Here is a 22,787-nt window from a genome sequence, read left to right on the forward strand (position 1 = left end):
AAAATCGATCAACACGACGGCGTGACGTTTGTTATCAGTGTTTCCCGCTTTTTTCTTTTGCAGCAATTCCTTCAGTACTGCGTTGACAGCTGTGACAGTTTGCCTAGTGCGGTTGGTTGCGTTGGTGTAAATAGAACGTAATTTTCTATTTATTTTATTGCTGAATTAAATACGCATTAATTGGATGATTTATTGATGGATGATGAACTGAAATATAGTTGAACATTTACATTAACTGTTAAATGTTTGGAATTACAGAGTAGTATTCAAACATGACCATATAATTAATGGAAGTTAACCACAGTGACACCGGTGCTGGAAATTTCGCGAAACATCAAGAAGAAGAGGCAGCATGCAGCGTTCTGTCAAATCTTGCGTGTTTCGAGACAAATGAAAAGTGTGAAGTGCTAAGCAAAAGCGCTCCTCCTATTTGTTTCTTAAATCGTTCAAAGGATCGTGTAATATCGGGTTAAGTATTCTATTCTAGGATGTCTCGTGAGGCGATTGAAAATGTAAGATAAAATAGTGCGTTGGAATAAGCCCACGGCTGCCTTTTTTTTTATTCACAACACTTCGTTTCCTTTGTTCCCATCAGCTTACGCAGGACCTCGAAGAGATGCGAACGCTAGCAGGGAGTGCCCAGCGTAGCCGGGTGCAACAGATGCTAGCGATCGACATCCGCAAACTGGAAACGGACATTCAACGCCAGCGGGATCTATTGGCCGCACAAGCAAGTAGCGAACAAAGTATTTCACGCCCGGTGCAAACATCCGTGCCCGGCGATGTCCGCCGGTACCAGGTGGAGCTGAAAGAGTACGCGTGGGATCAGAGTGACAAGTTTATCAAAATTTTCGTCACCGTTAACGGTGTTCAGCAAGTGCCAGAGGATAACGTGAACGTGGAGTTTACGGAGAACTCGTTCCAGTTGGTAATAAGCGATCTCAACAACAAGGACTACATTTTCGTCGTTAACAATCTGCTCAACCCGATCGATGCGGAGAAAAGCTATCGGCGCGTCAAGTCGGACATGGTAGCGATTTATCTGGCCAAACAAACGCCGACTAAATGGGCACATCTGACACTTACGGCAAAACGGCTGCAGGATCTAAAGGATGAACGGATCGGTTCGGACGGCAAGAAGTCAATGTCCGACGATCCTTCGGCTGGGTTGATGAACATTATGCAGAAACTGTACGAAACTAGTGATCCGGAAACGAAGCGCATGATGAATAAGGTTTGGCACGAGTCGCGGACAAAGCAGAACACTATGGATTAAACACACAAACACACATACTGGCGCTGCATGCGTTCGTATGTTAAGAATGAGTTGGACGTTATATAATATCCATTTAACGGCGATCAGCCGCTACACCGGCCAACGAGTAATATACTATTTGTAAGACGTACATTAAAATAAAGTGACATTTACTTATTCCAAAACGAATCTAGCTGGCTTCGCTTGTGTCGAATCGAAACAACAAAGCATGCTGAATTTTGGAAACGTAAGCTGCCAATCTTATTAGATTCTTTTCGGCCGTTCGGTAGAGAACATCAAATTTTTAGTGAAATAAAATAGTCCCGTTCCAAAATTATGGCTAGCACGGAAAACGAAACCCAACCGGAATCAGTGTTGCAAGTAGAAGAATCTGCAGACGTTGAGCAGGAGGCGGGAGGGGCGGAAGAATCCGCCGTTTCGAAAGTGTCTGTACTCTCCAGCTCGTTTGAGCCAAACCTTTCGACCATCGTTGAGGAAAATGATACTCCCGTGTTGTCTAGGGAATCAAATGCTACCCCTCCAATGCCCCGTTTTCAGCAATCACGGTATGAACAATTAGCCCTCCCAAAGGTGCAGCATTTGGAGGAAACGTTGGATCGATTCGAAAAGTCCAAAAAGTACGAAATGAGTGAACGAATAATGAAAATAAGAATGCGATTACGTGAGCTAAGGTGAGGACAGGGGACAAGAGGGTTTTTTATTTCTCTATCTGCTTCATTAGCCCATCGCTTTTCCAGAGGCACAGAAAAACAGTACAGCCGTCAGCTGCAAACCGAGTCAACTACCAAAAATTTTTCCGGGAACTCGGAGATCATCTACAACAATTTACAGCGCAGTTTGCGGAAAGTAGCGTTTGAAACGTTGGCTAAACAAATTTTCGATAAACTGCCCGATCTCATCGTTAAGATGTACCCCAACCGTACACAGCAAACGACACCGGGAATGCAAGCGTTGCTGGATACACTGCAGACCACACTGTACTACTATCTTGGACAGCCAATGAACGAATACGAGGATCGTGTATTCAACTATCTTTGCAACGGGCTGGCAAAGTTTATAGAAAATATAATTGAAAATGTGCATACGTCTCAGCAAGAAAGTGAACGGGTGGCAATGGAAGGTAAAACAGGCAACGGGCCCTATCCGGTAGCGGTACAGCTTGCTAGAAAGGCATACAACGATCGCCAATAGGCTTGAATAAAGAGTTCAATGACAAGTTTCAATTTATCCTGTAAATTTTGATTGTATACGACCCTGGGACGAGGAGTGCAGCTAACGTTTTGTTTAAACGGAGTGAGCTTGTAAAAAGCTGCTCTGCTTATTATTGCAATTTTATTGCAACTGCATATCGGTAGCTGTCAAATCGCGCGCAGTGTTTTGTTTACATTCTTCTTCTAGCAGGAATTAGCAGAAAAAAGCAATGAATCGCGTCCAGTGGTGATCGCCAAGTGAATTTGTGGGGTTTTTAGTGTTTTAATATGGGAAGCTAATTTATATGCGAATGGAATACATTCATAATTTGTTCCTGCATGTTGTGTATTAGATAAAATGGACTCGGCAAACACTAACGAAGACATTGACAATGAACTGGAAGATGATGAAGCATCGGAGGCATCTTCGAACTGTGATTTTTCTGCCAGCGAAGATGAATGGCAACCCACAACCGGTGACCAGAGTAAAGTTGGCGAAACGAGTGCTAAACAAAGAACAAAAGTTAAATCTACCATTAAAACCTCGTAAGTAAATCGTTAGAAATCCTTACTGTTCGTTGCACAACGATACGTAATTCGTTCGTTCTTTTGCCCATCAGTCTTGCTCCGGCACGGGTATCACGCCGGATAGCCGCCAGGAAAGGAATTATACTGCCAGACGAACCTGAAACCCCGAAACCGGTGTCACTGCCAGTTGTAAGCACCAATGACGATGAATCGGATGACGAAGAAGAAAAGATACCGGCAAAAAAAGCAAAAAGAAAGCCGGGCCGTGCTACTAAAGCGAAACCAAGGCGCAAGAAATCTCCCGCCAGCGAGGAACCAATCAAACTTACCACCTTTACCGTGGAGGAATTATATCGTAAATATCGTCCCGACTTGGCACATCCCGAACGGCCAAGTACTTCGAAAGGACAAACAGTGCCGAAAAAGCAACTTAAACAGAGTGAAGCGGATGGAACGGGCAATGAATCTGAGAGCAGTGGGGACGATTATCTGGTAGATCCGAGTAAGTTGGATTTGAATTCGGAATTTTTCCAACCATCTGAACAGGAAACGGAACAAAGGCAAGCGGTGAAGCTGTACTTCGACTGCAATGCTGGAGTTGAGCTAACCGATTCCGAGGAAGAAACTGACGTGGGTGATCCGATGGGACGAGAGCAAGCAGAGTTGGGGAAAAAATTGGTACAGCAAATTAATCAATCGAGTAAAGCGTACATGCAGATGGTTAGTTTGGCGCAAGCGGCTACCTCGCGTGTATCGAAAGACAGCACTCCGGATGCGGGATCATCCAAAACACACAATGGCACATCTGAAGTCCAAAAGCAAGACGATATAGATCGTTTGTTAGTAGCGGGAGAGAAGTTACCGTCCGTTCGTGGTGGAAAAGGTCTAACCGCGGGCTTCGGTAGGAATGATTTTGTGAAGGTAGTGCCGTCCAAGCAATCGGAACAGGAAAACGCTCCGAAAGAGATTGAAATAACGCTTAAACTTGCTCCAGATGTGGATGGTAAGCCGTCGGCATCGAAACGTACCTTCGATGTGCTGACTGCGTTAAAAAGATTTATGAACAGAGAAAAACGCAACAGCCAAGTAAATGTGCACAAGGTAGCACTGCTCTGCTGGATTGGTCACGGTACGTACGTGAACAACGAACTCCGGAAACCCGCGTTGATGCGTTTGGCACTGAAGAAGCTGCTGCCCGGTGCAATGGACCAGACAAGCAAAACAAACCGCCCAAACGGATTGACCAACTTGCGGTATTTCCAGGAGCTGACACGCTATTATAGACGCACAATATCCCTCAAGGATGATACGATGTATTACCGCCAACGGAAACATCCGGCGATCGGGAAGTTTCTCATATTCGCGATCGCTAAAAAGGTCACCTACTGCCGGCGGGATTATGTTCTGCTGTTTGTGCTGATGCTTCGAATACTGGGCGTTCATGCGCGGCTCATTATCTCACCCCCCGTTCCGCCCAAACACGTCCCGTCCGATCAGCTGTACCGAATGAATCCAAAGTCCCCACAGGAGCTAGCGATGGAAAGGCAACTGTTGCAGGATTTTCGTCTAGCACCACGCGACAGCATGGTTTACGTGGCCAAACAAAAGCTACGGGCATTGATTGCCAAGCAAAAGAGCACGACACCAGCGGGGAAGGGTAAGAAACGGGCGGGATTCACCATACCGCAGCTGGATGGTGGAGCGGACGATGATCCGGTTGTGTCGCAGGGAGGGAGAAAAAAGTTGAAGCTCATGGCGGGTTCGTTTTTAAAGATCGAAAACAATCGAAAAACGTCGTCGATGCCAACAATGGATACGGACCGCAGCGAAACGGACGATCGGTCGGTACCGGATGAGGTGCAGAGAAGAAGGCAACGAATATTGGCCGCGTATCGGGCACGGGCAGCAAAGCTGGCTAGTAAAAAAGAAGCAGAAGCAAACGCCCAGCATAAGGCGGAGGATCGGAAGAAGACGAAGAGGGCCAACGGCAAGCTGGGAGTGGATTACTGGGTGGAGGTGTTCTGTGAGCACGAAGACAAATGGATCACAATCGATGTTCTGCACGGGGATGTGTATAAGCTGGAAGACATTGTGGTAGGTAAAATTGGGACTATTTTAAACTGCTTTAAAGGGAAATTTTAAACTGTTAAAATCGATGCCAAACTGTTACTGAAAATTGCGATTTCAAAGCGAGCAAATTTCCCGAAAAGCTCATGAGAATTGAAATTTTAATTTAGAAATTCCAGGCTCTCATGAGAATCACCAATTTCCATAATCCATTATAAAATTCTGGATTTATTGTAAGCTTTTTTTGCCTTCCGCAACAGAAACAAGCAACACAACCGATCGCTTATGTACTGGCTTGGAACAACGATGGCTCGATAAAGGACGTATCACCGCGGTACATCTCCCGCTTCGGCAGTAAGAAGAGCAAACTGCGCGTGGAAGATGCATGGCTTGAAAGGGCACTGCGCCCATACCGTGGCAAACGAACCAAGCTGGATCTGATCGAGGACATGAAGTTTGATCGATTGCTCAACAAACGACCCTTTCCGGAACAGATTGCCGAGTACAAAAATCATCCCAAATACGCCATCGAACGGTATTTGCTGCGTAACGAAGCCATCTATCCGTCGGATGCACCCGTGCTCGGTTACATTCGCGGGGAGCCGATCTACTTTCGGGACTGTGTACACACGCTGCATTCGCGTGAATCGTGGCTACGGCAGGCTAAAACCGTACGACTATACGAGGAACCTTATAAAGTGGTTAAGGCGAAGGCAAAGTACGACCGGTTCACCGGTGCAGCCATTAGCGGACAGACTGCGGAGCTTTTTGGTGAATGGCAGGTTCAAGCGTACGATCCACCGGTAGCAAAGGATGGGCTAGTACCGCGAAGTGCGTACGGTAATGTGGATCTGTTTCAGCCGTGCATGTTACCGAAAGGTACGGTTCATCTGCAGCTGCCTGGGCTGAATCGTATTTGCCGACGATTGCGGATCGATTGTGCACAAGCAATTACCGGGTTTGAGTACCGGTCCGGAGGATGCCAGGCTGTATATGATGGGTTCGTTGTGTGCGAAGAGTTCCGTGATCGACTGTTGGACGAGTGGTACCGGGAGCAGGTGGAGCTGCAGGAAAAAGAAGACGAGCGGCGCCGAAAGCGTATCTACGGCAACTGGAGACGGTTGATAATGGGTTTGTGCATACGGAAGAAGCTGAAAGATCGGTACAACTTTGATAACATGTAAGCTTTCCTGTGCTGGATTAAATTGCGTTCAGTTGGCTAATTTCTGAGATGCGATTGTTTCTGAATAGCTTTATTTGTATGTATGTAATTGTACATTAGCTCCCGCTAAATATATTTCTACTTTTGCGCAACTACTCTGTGCAAGGATTAGTTTAGAAAATGAATTATTTCAGACAAGCAAGGGGTGCAAGCTTTTTTTTTTCTTGCATGCAAGGGCCCAGATGAATCGCGTTAAATTACTAAAACGGTGAATGTAACTGTGACTGGTCAAAGAGCAGCAATTAACAAGGTAACAATCGACATTCTCTAAAATGTACTAACTTTTTTATAAGAAACAAAATGTTCTCATGTTTGATATCGATTTAATAAAACGAAATGTGTTACATATCAGGTTGAAAATTGTACAAAATTTATTTGTCGAGTAATACGACCAGTCCGTTTCTTTTGAAATAGTAATACAAAAAATATTATTGAAAAAAAAACTAAATATTACCCTCGCAAATTTTCAGTGACAATACATATAATTGTGTGAGTGCACTGTACACACTTAATTTCTATGTTGAAAATGGCAGTTAGTAATTGGACTGAATAAACATAACAAGCTACAATACAATACAATAACTAACCAGACGATAGTGCGTACAATCTATGGGAAGGGAGAGAGGAAGGGATCAAAGGACGATTCCAACCGAAACAGAATCAAATCAATCAATCAGTCAACCAGAATCCGTGCGTATTCGTAGTCCTTCTGTCCCAAGATGTCGCGGGTATCGGTACCGCCGGGGATGTTCCTGAACACTTGATTCCAGTCCTTACTATGGAGGGATGGTCCTGCCGTTTGAAGACTGAGGCCGTTGTCGCCTTTACCACTGGGTCGTCTAAGCCAAGGTTGAAGTGAATATATTTCCAAAACATACAATAATTTAAAACATATGACAATAAAGCAATTCTGTGCAAAAACTATTCCAATGATTTCGGAGGTTCCATTAAAGCGCCCTTGCCAAATTCTTCCTACCGTCGAGCACTCATGAGCTTAGGAACCGTGAAGAATCTGGTTGAAATTTTGTTTCCAGCTTTGGATGGTGGCAGTAGTTTCCCCTGGGAGATACCATGTGCTGCAAGGAATCGGATACAATCTTCGCTTTCTTTTTCCCGTCGCTTCCCTTCGCTACCAGTTCGATCCACTTGCTCCGATGGTAAAAACGCCCGAGTGCCACTTCCGGAGCGAGATGGTTCAAGCTGTGCTCCGTTTAGCGAATCGTGCGATTTCTTTGATGTTGTTGACTGCTGTTTCCTTGCCGTCGCTTTTCCCAAGCCACCGATCGGGAAAAAGTCGCGGTCCCGAAACCGGGCACTTCCGCTCATAAACGCAACCTTCATATTACGGCGTCCCTTCCGGGGCCGTACGGGTATATTGATGGAATTCAAACGAAGCGTAACCTTTCGCCGCACCGGCGGGACGGCCGGTCTTGCATCGTGCCCGTCGCCCGAGTGCGGTTTTGAGGATGTCGATTGAATCGGAATGTGTATCTGCTCGGCACGGTGACTGGCTGGGATTGGCGGTAGAGCGTCGCGGATGTCATACCGACCGGGTGGTGGACGGAAGAATGGCTCGCGGCAGTATTGGTCGTACGTGTAGCAACAAACAGGTGGATGGAGGGCGGTTTTTCCTACCTTATTGTGGGTGCGCGTTTGCTGCTCTGGATGGTAGTGCCCGGGACCGGGAGCGTTCGGATCTCGACGGCAAACTGTGAGTTCGGATATGGCCAGACGCAGTGTCGGACGGTCGTTCATACGATCACCTGTTTCGGGATTAGAATCGGAGATTTCATTATACGAACGAAAGTGAGCTAGTGGTAAGATGACACAGATTAACCAATATAAAAGTCTTGCTGAGAAATGATATTATTGAATTTATAAATTGTACAATACTTCCACATTTTTCAATACTATTTCCATGCCTTGTGTATTGGGTATTACGCATAAATAGAAAATAAAAATACGCTCTGCATTAAACATTCAAAATCACTTAAGCAGTTTTTCTTGCCTCTTTGTGGCCTGTAAGGCAACGTTCAGCCTCATAAATCAACGTTTGTGTCGTAAGATTTGACATAAAGCGTAAGACTTACACACCCGGGAACCACCGGGTTCAAATAATCCCGCTCACGTCAACGAGTCACACCATTACGGGATCACGTGCTCCGGAGCCCGTTCTGGCGTGGACCGGATACGGGGAATGCAAATTAAGGGTACGACGGTCCGTTGGCAACGATGATGTTTTCCGTTTTCATTACCTTTTCTGTTGTTGTGCAACTGAACTGCTGATTGGGGTGGTTTGGTTTTGTTTATTTTGTGTACCTTCTTGAAACTTGTTGGCCGATTTTTTTTTGTATTTTGTTTTGCCATAAGTTTAGTTAACTTTTGCATAGCAAGTAGTAGGAATAGTGTTTCATCAATCAATACAATGTACATGTTTTTTTTTCTACTCACCATTCGTCGCAATACTCCTCTTACATGTGCAACTTACGAAGAAAAATGAAACGAACTCATATGAAATATGATAAAATGTTCACAATTTACACAAAAAAATGATATCCCACTCGAAACCATTCATGCACACTTACACCGAGTGCAAAAAGCAAACGGTAAAGATAAAGCAAATCCCACTGACTGTCTTCATTGCTGCCAAAAAAAGCCACCGAGTCCCGAAGAACCCCAAGAATAGGCCAAGCGGCTACAGCTAATGTACTTTTAGAGCAAATTTCCAAATTCTTCGAATGAAGAAATGGGCGTCAACCTAGCACCAGGGACTAAGTGCCCGAAATATATATACATTTAGTATGCTGATGTGTGATGCCAAACGTGCATATAGTAAGTCAGTCTGGCAGTGGCAGTCACTTAGCGCGCCGGGAGTCCGAACGAATGACTGGAATTGTAATGATTTCCAATTTATTTGCATTCACACTAGAGGGCACCCGCTCTCCTCTCGTAGTCGTCGAAAGTGACGTGTTGATGTTACGAAAGTTATGCATCAGTAGGAAAACAGATCCCAAAAAAAGGAAAACGAAGTGTAAAACCATTGTAAGAAGCATAAATCATCATTCTCTATCGCTGGATTTACCTTTTACATGTTTATCCGAAATGATGAAAGCGGCACTAATGGAAATAAGTATACAGACAGGTGTATCTTTCTGAGTATGGTTAATCTGACCGCACATTTCCTATTTATGTAGAGATTTGATCCTATGTACTAATATCGTATTTCGTGGCAATTAGATTGGAAATAGGTGCAATCGATTTATCCGGATTTTTTTACTTTGCAATGCTACAAATCGTTTAAATTTCAATTCATTACCTCCTGTTAACATCTAAAACAGCGGACCAAAAATTGGTATGTAGAATATCGTTAAGCCAAGAAAAAAAAAGGATATGCTATTAAAATCAATGTCGGAAAAGACTCGAGAAGGTCTTAACACGGGTAAGATTTGTGCGTCACTGTACGAAAAACGCCTAAATGTATACAAAACGCAGCACATGTACCGAAGGATTCGCAGTGTGATTTTAGTGGTTTCAAAAGCTGAATAAATTAGTAGAAAATACAGCTTAAACTTGAATTTTTTTATCTCTTTTCTTCCCCTTGCGAGCTCTAGTTTTAAAATCAGTATGCTACTTCTCATCCTCGGTTGGCTGACGATCGATTATCATGGCCGATATGTAGCCCTTAGTCCTTTATAGCTTTGTTCTGGGCCTAGATGATCGGTATTTCGAATAAAAAGAAAAAAAAATATTGAGGGGCTAGTTAATAGTTAGAATGTTTGATTTACTTCACTTTCCTTATTCTACTTGGAACCGGTTCAAACAATACGCGGTTTTTTGACGCGTTCCCAGTCCTGATATATTTTTGTTTTACACGACTGATTTTTTATTTTTTTTAGATATGCTAGAACTAAGAGCGATTTTCTCGTATAAACCTTTATGAGCATTCTGAGGTACTTCCATGTTTAAACACACAGAGTTTCGTGTGAAAGTGGCCAATTATCACTCGAACTCATCATAGCGTTAACACACGTAGACCTTGGTATTATGATAAACCAGCAATATGGATGGACTCTTGAGAATCTGTTGAAAGTAGGAGTCAGTAAACATGAATTGCTACAAATGTTTCGAAAGCTGGTAGCCAACAAGTACCAAATTTTCACAAAACTTACTCGTATGGCTCAGTAGAACACCACTCAGCCGGTTGTGGAACTACATCATCTGGGGTAAGTTGTAGTACTAAGCTTCCTAACAATACTGACATATTCTCATCAGAAGCTATCGCAATAGCAACAGAAGAAGCTACTGTACCGGACAGACCTAGGAGAAGGGCTTCATCCGAAACACTCACATACAAGCGATCGTCTCCATCATGAAAGACAGTTAAATCTTTCTTTGCTAGATACCAGCACACATTGGTGTGACTGGTAACGAAGAAGCCGACCGTCTTGCAAACGAGAGTGTAGAAGTTATGTTGAGCAGGTAGATGGTGCCATCTCTAGAGCCGATGCATTGGCCTGGTTTAAACAGATGGTACAACACCTTTGACCCATTTCAAGAAAATCAAACTGACAGTGACACCCTGGACTGATCCTCCAAACCACAACGAGCAAAGGGTCTAGGTTATGAATTGACCACGCCTTGTCTGATAAAGAATCATCGCTAATATGTCAGTACTGTGGCCTAGAGGTCACAGTACAGCATCTTCTGCAATGGATAGTCCTGAGAAAGGGAAAAATAGGGACTAAGTGAGCACCTAGAAGTTGTGGTCTTTAACAACATCGAGGAGACAGAAAAACTAATATTTTTTATTGAAAGACATCAGCTTATACTCTGAAATTTGATAGTTGCTTTGTAATTGACAGATGGATTAAAATTTAGATTGACTAAAGAAAAAGGCGTAACCGAGTATGCCCGGGATAAGGCAAAGAATAAGGAGGAAATGCCTTATCAATATGATTGTAAATATTTTTCAACACAAGCGGCGTTGACAATACGGCACTGGACCGTCATAATCAATTGTAAATGAATAAATAAATAAAGAAAAAGGCGAATAAAAAAAAGCCTCGTAAAAAAATAAATACACCACCAACTCTAAGGAACTCTGTAAAGCACTAAATACAACTTGTTTGAATGCAAAAATTTACCAGGTTGTATAAATAAATTAATTTTGACATAATTTTATTAAAAGTACATGGTTGATGTTGGATAAATAAAGTGAAAAAAAGCTGTTGTATTTCTAACTATTGTCTGATGTATTTTGTAGCTATCGTTCTTGTATCGTTTTGTTTTAAAGAGCACCGTCCAATCAGTGCTAAAAACCTCATCCATAAACAGTTATTTTCATCGAATCGGAACGAAAAACAAACACCAGTTAAATGTAAGGTTTTATGCACCTTTAGTAAAATTATGTCAAAATTTAATTATTTATACACTTTGCAAAAATTGTGTATTCAAAACAGTCATATATACAGCTCTACAGTGTTTCTCAGAGTGCTCATAAACTTTTATACGAGTAATTCATTCTAAGTTCTAGCCTCTGTTTTCTTAAGCCTTTTGCCAGTAAACCGATGGAGGCGCCCAGTATTTCATGAAATGCTTTCAGATTAATAAAATAAGAATCCAGCAACAGTTTACCTAAGTATATGCATTTACAAGAAATTTTATAACTAACTGACCCGTCTAGGGATGCAAAAATTTATTTTTCTAATTGCTCATTTATGGAGTTTGCCTGAATCGTGGATCGTTTCCGTGATTACCGAAAACCTGGATATAGCTCTTTATGGATAATTGTACAAACATTGCAATATCTTGATACATATTCCCATTAGTGTTTGATGATAACTATAAGAAACTTTTTTCAAAATAATGTGTAATGAAACAAAAAACAGAAAAAAGGCATTTTTAAAGAAAATAATGCTTAATGCTTTATAATGTAAGTTGAGCAACGAGACGGTGAAATTTTTCTACCACCTAAAAACCATACCAAAAGCATAGCAAAAACGCTTTACGAAAGCAGAAATATAGTTTAACTGCGTAGTTTTGTTTTGCAATAAAAAAAAAACAAGAAACGTGCTTACGTTTCGTAGCATTTTGGTAGGAAGCTCTGCAGTGTAAACAGAGCTAAGACACAACAACATCACGGGTCGGTACAATCGACATGGTTTAATTTCAAAGGCCGCTTCATCCGCTTACTATTCATCCCATCAACTTCGCTCGTACATCATCCGCATCCGGGTATGTTTTATTTGCCAAGAGTCTTCCCGTTATCCTTCTCCTTCCCTGCCTCATCATCCCACCGTTCCCTTGCTGTCACTCCAGCTATTTAATCCATTTCACAGTACTTCGGGAGGGAAGGCAGATCGCATGCGGACCTCAACCAATCCCCTGTTGCTAAGGGAATTCCCCGGCCATTTTTCTCCACCAGTCTCAAGCGTAAGAAACGCATAAAGGATCCCACCACCATGCCACGGTTTGGAGCTTGCTTTTCAATAGATTCAATGATGTGTGTACATTTGATGCATATGGGTGTGTTTGAACGTGTGGTCTGACGCACACGAGTTACACTACCGTCCCTGAGTGTAAACGGGACGAAAACGAGGATCACGACCGCACAAGCGTTCTGGTTGCTGTGTAACGCTACGAACTACATAGGAGAAATACTTTCATATTCATACTGCTTTGGCTATAAATCAAGACTCGGAAAAGGATCCAGTATTGTGTGTGTGTGTGTGTGTGTCCTTTTTTCTTCCCCCTTTTCTTCGCCTCGGGTTCACGCTTCTTTCACCCAATATAAACACCCATCCAATTTGGTGTTCCTCTTTGGTCATGGTCCACTGCCCGGTGTTGATGGTTTGCTCGACTTTCCGATTTAGCATTTGCCATTTTTCCATACGTTTCTTCTGATTTTTTTTTTCGTTGGTGTCTTCCACCCACATCCTTACGTCCATTTTGGTGCGAGGGTATATTCTTCTTTTACGTTTACATCCGTTTATCGCACGTCTACCTATAGAGCTTGGAGGTTTAACAGTCCAACCCACCCGCGCAGTTGGTCCATCTTACCCGAACCACCTTATCTGAAAGAGGCTTTAGAGCGTGGAGAAACCATCATCGACATTGATGTCGATATCGTGTGTCACATAAAGCAGCGCCAGTTTATGTCCTGTACGGTGGGTGTATGGGTTTTATGTTTATTTAAAGCACTGTTTGTATTTTATCGGTTTTAGGCGAATGGTGTACTGCATTAGTCGGTGAAAGTGGCCCATAAAAGCAGACTGGAAGCGACCGCAAAAAAAAAAAAATGTAAAGAAATGTAAATATGAATTCATAGGTAACACGTCACATATGAACGGGTCTAGCAAAGGTTACTGACCTTTAGCTTTTCTGATAAAATAAAGCACCCTAAAGAAGGACCAGTGCAGTTAAGCAGCGTGCTTCGTAGGGAAGTTGTCACCTTACAGTTACGTTGGGTAGAAAACAAACTAAAACATCCAAAACCCTGCCATTGCCTGTGGCACAAAACGTGAGCATGGTGAACAAAAAAAATTCTGAAATACAATCTGCTCTCATGCTTCGCAGCACCGTGCAGTAGAAACTCCAAACCAAACCGTGCATAAACCGTACTTACCGGGTCGTATTTTACCGACAAAGTATTTGCTCGGATGCAATAACTTATTCATCTCCGCTGGTAGGTAAATCGCGCTGATCGTGTCCGGGTGCCGGACGGACGCGCTGCCGCTGGTTGCGCTGAGCTTTGCGTAAAGCGATGACTGCCTGCGACGAGCATTTCCTGGCGTTTCATCAACGTGAGCGTAAAGGAAGCGAAGTAAAGGTGAGTAAGTGTATCGAGTACGAATATTAAAGATGGAAGGAAAGCGAATAAATAACCCTATTAGGCAATTATGAGTGTGTGTGTGTGTGTGTGGTGGTGTTTCGTTTCGTAAAATTACAGTTGCATAATCCTTATGCATTGGAGGATTATAACGCATTATAATGGTGGGTGGTGTGAACAGGCAAAAAATCAATCCAATCCGGGACCGGTGAAAACGTGGAGATATATTTATAGAGCAAACCCAATTAACTATTCATTGTCATGCTATCGATCGGGTGCAGCAAGTGCAAGTGCAACGATACTGTGTTTTGGTCTGTTACAGCGCATTTAAAGTACATACATTGTGCGTGTGTGCGTGTGTTTGTATATGTGTTGAGCTGCTTATGGTATAATCCTGCATTGCTAACATTATTCAGCAGATAACAATGGGAAGTTTGTTAACGCATTGGTAACCAGGACTAAATAATGTAACGATGCTTTGATGAACTGTAACATTTTTGTCCATTGGGATCCATCTTCTGTCGCAAAATTCTAATTTTATTCAAACCTTTAATATTGGGGCGGCCCGGCACTTGGGTTCAAATCCCATTCGAACCGTTCCCCCGTAGTGAGGACGGACGATTCAACTACGTGGTATCGGCATGACCTTAGAGGTCGTTAAGCCACGAAGAGGTGGAATAATTTTAGATTTCTATCCAAGCATGCAATGTATGATTTTTTTTCGTAAGAACGGCCTGGCCAAATTACTTGACTTATGAATACCACGTAGTGAGGTTAGCCAGTCCTCACTAAGGGGGGACTCAAATCCGCATGGGATTTGAACTCCGGTCCAGCCGTTTGAAGACCGGCACCGATATCGTCTTCACCAACGAGCCGCCCCATTGGCAATTTGGGATTTAAATAAAAATCTTTATAAAAGCAGCTGAAAATCAATTAATTTGTAAGTTTTTGACATGTATTTTCGAACAATTGTGTTATTAAAACATAAAAAATCTTATTTTGATTTTGAAGAGAAAAAGGTGTTGGCGATATAAATAACATTTTCGTTTCAGAGACTAAATTGATTCAGAATATAAAACTACAACTTGGTAGCTCCAAACTTCAGCTCCAACTTTATTGAGAGTGACTTTCCAAATATTATTTATTTAATTTATGAGAAACATTACCGATTTTTTAATTTTTATTTATTCATAATCAATTATAACGGTACAATGACGTATTGTCAATACCGCTTGTGATGATTAAATCACATAAACATATTGATAAGGCAATTCCTCCTTATTATTTGCCTTATGGAACCGCCGGACATGCTCGGTTGTGGATGGGTGGAGGATGCGTTGTTGTTGTCCAGTCCTATTTTAATTATTGCGCGTTGGTTGTTTAGGTAGGTGTAGTTACACTGCACACAGTGTTACCCAAACAGTCCATCAGTGATAGCTCCAGCTCTGTCTGGCAAGCTCCGTCACGCAGCAGGAAGGGCGACTTCGCTGCTCTCGAGACTGAGCCCGCCAAACACTGCGAGCCCAACGCCAAACAACGCAGCCAAACTAGATGTGTCAAAGTTTTCCACTGTGTTGTGGAAATCGCCTGCCTCCCTTTGTACGGCAGAGTTTAAATGTTGCCCCGTTTTCGGGCTCGGACTCGTGGCTCTACAAAACACACGTAAGACATAGACAACACAACAAATAACTACAACGAACGAATAAGAATCGCAAGTATACAGTGTTTCTCAGGTCACAGGACAAGTGTGTCCTTGTTTAAAATTTATTAGCCATTTTAAGAGAACAAACAATCCCAACAATTCACTTATTGTTTAATGTAAAATCGCTCATTGTTTCAAACATAGAGACACCTACTCTCTAATCTGAGAAACATTGTAATGAGAGCGTGGAATTATAAGCACAAGACCTTTCGCAAAATGATCCACAATACCGAAGATTTCATTGATTTATAATTTACAAGAATCTCTCAAAATTGAGACTCGCGGAAATGGTCTTTAACGTATAAAAATACACACTTTTTCCATCTAAACAAAGAAGAAATTCCTGCAATAGGCTATGATGGAATATACAATATAGAAAAAAAAACATAAAAATAATAATATACTTAGCGCTTATTAGGGATTTTTTACTACGCATTGAGATGAGTTTAAAATAACTTTAACTCATCTCAATCGATCTCATCTTTAACTCATCTCTCATCGATCTCAAAATAACTTTGTTTAACCAATCGGTTTGTACTAATTTATTAGATGAAATAGTGGTAATTGATAGAGTGTTTAATTTTAGGGAAGTTATGATTCAAAATTTTTTGAACCATCCTACGAATATTTCTAAAAAAAATCTACCAGAAACATCTAATTTGGTAGCGTTTTATGAAAGTTAATATAAATAATCTGATCATAATACAAATGTCACTAAACACATTTATACATTTAACACCAAACGAAACGATAAACAATAATAAGGACTCTCTTAAATCCCGGTCCGATTTCACACCGGCTCGTCCATCTTATCCTTTCATCGGTTAAATAAACTGAATGAAGAATTGGCCGGAAATCCAAACCCTAGACAGAGTGGTTTAGCGATATTCCTATCAATAGAGAGTCACATTCACACAACACACACACACACACACATGAATTCTAGTCAAAAGAGTGAAAAACGCTATGTGGTAAGAAGAGAGACAACATGAAAAACTGCAACCTACCTTTAGTGGGGTGTCCGTGTCGTCCCTTGTTTGGACCTGTTGATCGGTTAGCCAAGTCGGCAATACTTCCACCTAATCGATATCTGCCCGCAAAATTCACCACCGTCACCACCATCAGCATTATCGTCATCGCGCGTATCGCCGTCGTCGGCGGACACGGACAGGTAAGCCCACACCAGATAAGCAGGAAACGGAAACGATGAAAAAAAGGGAACATATCGGAAGTAAGAAAGTGAGAACGACAAGGGTTTACCGAAAAAAAAGGCATCGATATAAAATTTTAGAAACGAGAATGGCCCACCACCACTCCAGCGCTCTTGCTGAGGCACTTAAAGGAGCAAAGCTTGTGCTACTGCTATGTTTTTTTTTCTCGTCGAATTAAAGATCTAGGATGAACCACCTAAAAAGCAGGATGTGGGTATGGGTGCGTGTAGAAACGGCTGCTCCCAAAAGGCAGGCCACCGAACGAAACCTATCGGAAAGCCAGAATCGAATCGCAATCGGATCCGATCGGATCAAGGTGATAAACATTAGCACACGGCAAAACGTCCATGTAGTAGACGTGAGGAAGAAAGGTTGTTTGAAGCGGGGTAAAAAAACGTTAACAAAAGTGGCCTATCCGCCCAAACGAGATGGAAAATTGGTCGTTTCGGGTGTGCCAGGTGCGTGCCGGGAAAGATGATGGATATCGATTCGAGGAACCCAGCTAAACCAGTGAGAAGGTGGGATGGTGGTGGTGTTGGTTGTGAAAAGATAAATTTCATTTCTGATTCTCCCATAGCACATGCCTCCCTCCTCATCGATTCGTGTCCAACCACCCCTTTTGCTTGCGTTGTGGTAGACACGTTTCTTTTATGGTGAAAATTCAAACCTTCCCTCCCAGGGTCGAAATCGCGGCTTGCGTTCGAAAGCAGGATAGAGAAAACAAGTGAAAGTTGGTCTCTCGTTCATACGTTCAGTCTTCCTTCACATCTCACAAGCCGAGTTATGATAAAAATGCTCAATAGAACATAAATGGTAATAAAAAGGGAAAATTTAGATAAATTTGATTGAGTGTCGCACGTGAGAAGCCTAAGAACGGTGGCGAACGGTTGGGTGGCTTTGTGAGCTTCATTTTTATTGTAAACTGCATAAATTAGATGAAGTTGTAGAGGTCTGGAGAGAGAGAGAGAGAGGAGAGGCGGTTCAGGGTGGTGAAGTGATAGCTTACCTGCCGGGTGGTAGAGACCAATCTTTGCGCCCATCACGAAGCGGTTTAGGACAGTCGGGCCATCCGATACGGTGCTTATTACAGCGACGCCGTACGCGACCTAGAATGCTCAATTTAGGTTGACTAATTTTAAATGACATCTCTCTAGCCCGGGATGTATCTGCAATAAGACGGAGGACGTTTTGTGAGCGTGATGGTAGTTAATGAATCAAGCAGATGGGTAAATTATAAACGCAGTACGAGGTGTACAAACGCTTCCACTGAATATTAATGCACTGTTTTGAGTTGTTTTAATTATTTATGGCTTTAAAAAATCAGTTTAAACTGGTAGGTATTTTATGTATAGGTATTTGAAATATAACAGGATGAATTTGCGGCCAAACTACTAAAATTCTTTCGTAACTCATTCATTGTCAATAATTTACAAGCATGTGGTGCAACTCGATTTATGAGCAACCCATCTTCCAACATCTTGCACTCCAACAGAACAACTTCAGCCAGCGCTAAACTCTTCCAAACAACTTTCGACATCATTCTCCTCCTGACTGTCGTGTTTCGAATTTTGAACAAAACACTTCTCCAGGTAACTATGTACCGGCGGTTCGGGAAGTTTTTGCGAGTGGATAAAACAGAAAAGTGCATTCCGGTCAGTTGTTCGGCCAATTAGCTATTTTATGGCTTGTTGTTAGCTTATCTTATTGGTTTGAAACCACCATGTCGCAATTTTTAACGTATCTTGTTACTATGGCGTGTAGTAGAGATCGTAAAAATGGGGAATTGTCACTAAAATCCCATCAAATGACCGTTTCAATCGATTTCATACGCTCGATAAGATGGATTGTTACATAACGAATGTGGCACAATGAGACATTTGGGAGAATCATAAATGAACCATCTGCTCACAAAAGATGGACAAGCAAATAATAAATGAGATCATAAAACATACTTCGAACGGGAAAACGTTTCAAATGCTTATATCGTAAAGCAACGCGGGGTGATCCACTGTACGAGATATACTGTTCGATATCAAGAGCAACTTAAGAATTTTCCACAGAATCAGGTTTTTTCTTCTTCTTCTACTACTTCTTCTTGGCTTATCTACTTGCTAGGACACGCTGGCCATTAAATGACTTACTAGACTTGCTGATACCACGTAAAAAGATCCAGGTCCAGGCACATAAAGACCGGCGCCGCTGAAACCTCCACGATCGTACTGCGACATTTTTAGTTAAAAATTTAAAATTACTACAACAAATATTCAACAAAAAATTTTGTTCAATCTCTTTTATTAACTAACCCAACTAAACGGAAACCTCTAGAATGCGAACAGCATCAAGAATGCCATCATCAAAGAAAACAAACCCATTGCTTCGGACAGGGCAAATCCAAGGATGGCGTATGAGAAAATCTGCTGTTTCATCGTGGGATTGCGAGCGTACCCTAGGATAAGCGCCCCGAACACCGTCCCGATCCCCAGGCCAGATCCTCCAACACCGATCGTTGCCAAGCTGGCACCAACAAACTTGGCTGCCGTGTCGACGTCGCGCCTTGGGCAGGACGTCATGAGCTGTCGCTTGAAAGTGATTGGTATCTCAGCAAGACCGAAGGAATTTATCATCGCTACCGAACGGGACCATAGAAACGCATTTTGTTTGTTGTGGTTGACCATACCATTGTTGGGATATTTCTGCGACAAGGGTTGATGCTGCAGGCTGAAGCGATTTTTATTTGTTGCTAGTGGTTGAAGTGAATCTGCAAAATGACCACAGAAAGATTATACATTAATTAAAGGTACGAACAAAAATTAGAGCAACATGACGAGAATTGTGGCGGAACTGATGGTGGCGCTAGTCTTCACATGTCAAGACCGGCTACCGAAACCCATTCTGACTGGCCCATTTGACTATCTGACTATTCTGGCTATTTGACTAATCTGTATAAATAAGTCTCGTACACATTTTTAGTGCCAGCACGATATTGCAGGTCGTTATGCCAAGAAGAAGAAAAAAAGAAGAGGAAAAAATCATGAAAACTAATAAATATTTTATGGGAATATGGCGGTAAGAAGTCGTACTAAAATATAATGAGTAAAATATTGTATATTTTGTAGATATTTACGCTGTGATAAATAATGTTTACAAATTTCCTGGGAGGAAAACAATTATATTTTTATGAAGTATATTCAAATTTGTTCAAACATCACTCGTACACATTTCGAGAGAAGGTTCGACCGTGGATCTAGGTAGAGTATCTATTTTGTCTTACGAGGCAACATAAAACATACATTTATTAAGATGTTTTTATTCTTTAAGGAAGGAGGCGCCTGGTTGTTATATGTCTGATTATTCTCATGGAGGCGCCTGGTTCTGCATTTAGAGCGACAATGATCTTCACACGATAGCACCAGTGCCATACATTATATATATGATAATTTAAATATTATTCAGAAATTTAGGATTGTCAGGGACGGAGATGATAACGACACGATTGGATAACTACATCTGTTACAAAACACCTCAATAGTTTTCTGAATCAAGAATATTAAGGTATTGTTTTCGTTTATTTATAGAGGCTTTGAATCTCCAGGACTTCATTCGCCTCTTAACATTTAGGTATAGTTTCAACAGTGATAGGAATTTCAATCGTTCAATTAACTTTACTTTCAGCTTACCTTTAGTTAATTCTTTGATGTGATATTTTGCCATCCTTTGCAACAGTGCGGTCCTTTCGTGCTGTTTCAAACATTGCCGCTGGGCAGATTTTTCCCCCGAAGTTGAATTAACGTTCAGTTCTTGGAATGTAAATAAGAAATAATGTTATTAGAAGATAAGTTTTCCCCGAACCTCATTGTGCGAAATGAGGCACACATTGAAAGATTCTAATTTGTTCCTCTGTCTACATGTTCCAGCACTAAGGTGGGCGAAATAGATCAACTTTCAACAACAGAAATAATGTGATTTGCTTTGAAATGAAATTTAAGATAACTCAAACATCCTGGCAGCGGAAAACCATGGCAAAACTTCGACGTATTTCAAACCAACCAAGGCGAAGAACCGATTTTGGTGGGCATCGCAACGAAATTTGTTACACAGATGTGCTAGCAAGCGGAAAATTATTTGAAACGAAATGGCGGCGAAGAAAACAGAGATGAGCTTGTACAAAAGTTTCGACTCCCTTCCGTCCCGCTTCCGTAGCCGAAGTAAGTTGGGTTCATCCAAAAATGGACACCTTTAGCAAGCGAGCCCAGGCGCAGCGTAATGACAAACAGAGCTGATAGGCAAATCGCACATAATCATCCTCAGTCGAACAGGCTTGCTCGTTGCCTATAGATCTATCTTGCTTTGTGCAGTTACTATCATTGTCCCAAAAAGCCACACACTTTGGCTGTTAGTAGTTTGGGAGGTTCGATTTGTTTCCATACAACTCACTTCCTGGGAAGGGTTTCGTGGAAATGGTACAAACTACGCAACCCGGCATCAGCACCAGAAAAAGCGCAACTAAGGCCGTAAATGAGAAAAACAAACTTTCTCTTCAGGATCATCCGTTCGGCACGGAAAGCGGTTAACCGTTTTTCTTCGTCTTGTGCGGGAAAAATCGTCCAGAAAATCACGAACCTCTGTGGGAAGATAGTTTCCGGTGAGGTTTACGTTTACGTTGGGCAGAGTCGAAAAATCGTTAGCAAATCTAGCGGGCCGAACGGTTTCCAACGGATTTGAACGGTGAATGTTTTCGCCCCTTGTTTCGGGATGCTTCTATACATGTGTATGCTTGTGTGTGTATCTGTGTCGTCATTGATTCACCTTATGCCAACAACGACCACTCGTCGTTCCCTAACATCCTTGCCAATCTTTATCGCCATTCCATTGCCAAAAATTTTCCACTTCCGACCAGATTACTTTCCCATCGTTTCCGGTGTTATGTACACTTTCTTGGTTTTCCTTGAGCCACCTATCAGCCACCTTGCTTTGGTTGGGTGTAACTCCCGTCTGTTGGGACTGTTCCGAAAGTGAAATTGCATCGTTGTGTGTTGTGGGTGGTGTGCAGAATGGAAAATCGAACCCCAACGTGCCTAACAGGAAGTCGAGTCCAATACACTGCCACTGCCAGGACGGGCAACCGGCGTTGGGGTTTGGAAATATGAACCTATCTCTGTGAGGCACTACTACACTACCGTATATCTTATCCAAAAGTTGGTATAATTTTCTCACTAACTTTGGCACAGAAACAGCGGCAGATTGTAACGGGCCGGTGCAAATATTTGCTTCGAAATCGTTTCACTATCAATAAAATGAACGGACCTGGTGGGTGCCATCGTTTTCCACATCGTTTTCTGCACCGGCGGCGCTCGTCTACCTGGGACGATTGGATCCGAATGTCAGGGGCGTTCTGGAAATGAAAGAAGAAACGCAAGTTAATAATAAGATAGATTACGACGGGGAATGGTTTTTCTTGCTAGAAAGAGTGCTGCGAAGGTAGGATAATACGTCCGGTACGTTTCCACTAGCAACGGTAGGATGGTTTCCATCCGGTAGATATCTTAATCTGAGAAGCCATAGTTTACGCAAGATGATATTTCGCCCGGGTTTGATAGATGATAGACGAAATGAAATGGAAGGAAGGATTTGAACTTCGGTTGTCTTTGTTTTTTTTATCACCTAGGAAAAGGCACAATTTATGAATTTTCCTTTCGACCGTGTAGACGTATTATTGCTTATAAATTTGTTTGGAACCACCATTGCAACGGAACTTGATAGCGC

The 22,787-nt window shown here is 42.2% G+C and overlaps 5 protein-coding genes across 5 annotated transcripts in view; 4 read left to right on the plus strand and 1 right to left on the minus strand.

The window, feature by feature from the left end:
- The window catches only part of LOC126557843 (fizzy-related protein homolog), a 444,135-nt gene that overhangs the window by 77,850 nt on the left and 343,498 nt on the right, over window positions 1-22,787 (plus strand). The window lies entirely within an intron of this gene.
- Window positions 489-1,276, plus strand: LOC126567113 (calcyclin-binding protein). The gene is made up of 2 exons (XM_050223346.1): window positions 489-512; window positions 596-1,276. Exons 1-2 carry the CDS (start codon window positions 489-491, stop codon window positions 1,274-1,276), a joined length of 705 nt encoding a protein of 234 aa, XP_050079303.1.
- Window positions 1,592-2,467, plus strand: LOC126567115 (uncharacterized). The gene is made up of 2 exons (XM_050223347.1): window positions 1,592-1,947; window positions 2,014-2,467. Exons 1-2 carry the CDS (start codon window positions 1,592-1,594, stop codon window positions 2,465-2,467), a joined length of 810 nt encoding a protein of 269 aa, XP_050079304.1.
- LOC126559701 (DNA repair protein complementing XP-C cells homolog) lies at window positions 2,825-6,245 on the plus strand. The gene is made up of 3 exons (XM_050215870.1): window positions 2,825-2,969; window positions 3,029-5,088; window positions 5,322-6,245. The coding sequence occupies exons 1-3, from the start codon at window positions 2,825-2,827 to the stop codon at window positions 6,243-6,245; spliced, it is 3,129 nt and encodes a 1,042-aa protein (XP_050071827.1).
- On the minus strand, window positions 7,256-22,354 carry LOC126558026 (uncharacterized). The gene is made up of 6 exons (XM_050213960.1): window positions 22,243-22,354; window positions 20,686-20,821; window positions 18,031-18,174; window positions 16,821-16,903; window positions 13,908-14,069; window positions 7,256-8,046 (listed from the first exon to the last, which is right to left on the minus strand). The coding sequence occupies exons 1-6, from the start codon at window positions 22,352-22,354 to the stop codon at window positions 7,256-7,258; spliced, it is 1,428 nt and encodes a 475-aa protein (XP_050069917.1).

This window comes from Anopheles maculipalpis, chromosome 2RL (assembly GCF_943734695.1).
Source record: "Anopheles maculipalpis chromosome 2RL, idAnoMacuDA_375_x, whole genome shotgun sequence".
In the NCBI taxonomy this organism is placed as follows: Eukaryota; Metazoa; Arthropoda; class Insecta; order Diptera; family Culicidae; genus Anopheles; species Anopheles maculipalpis.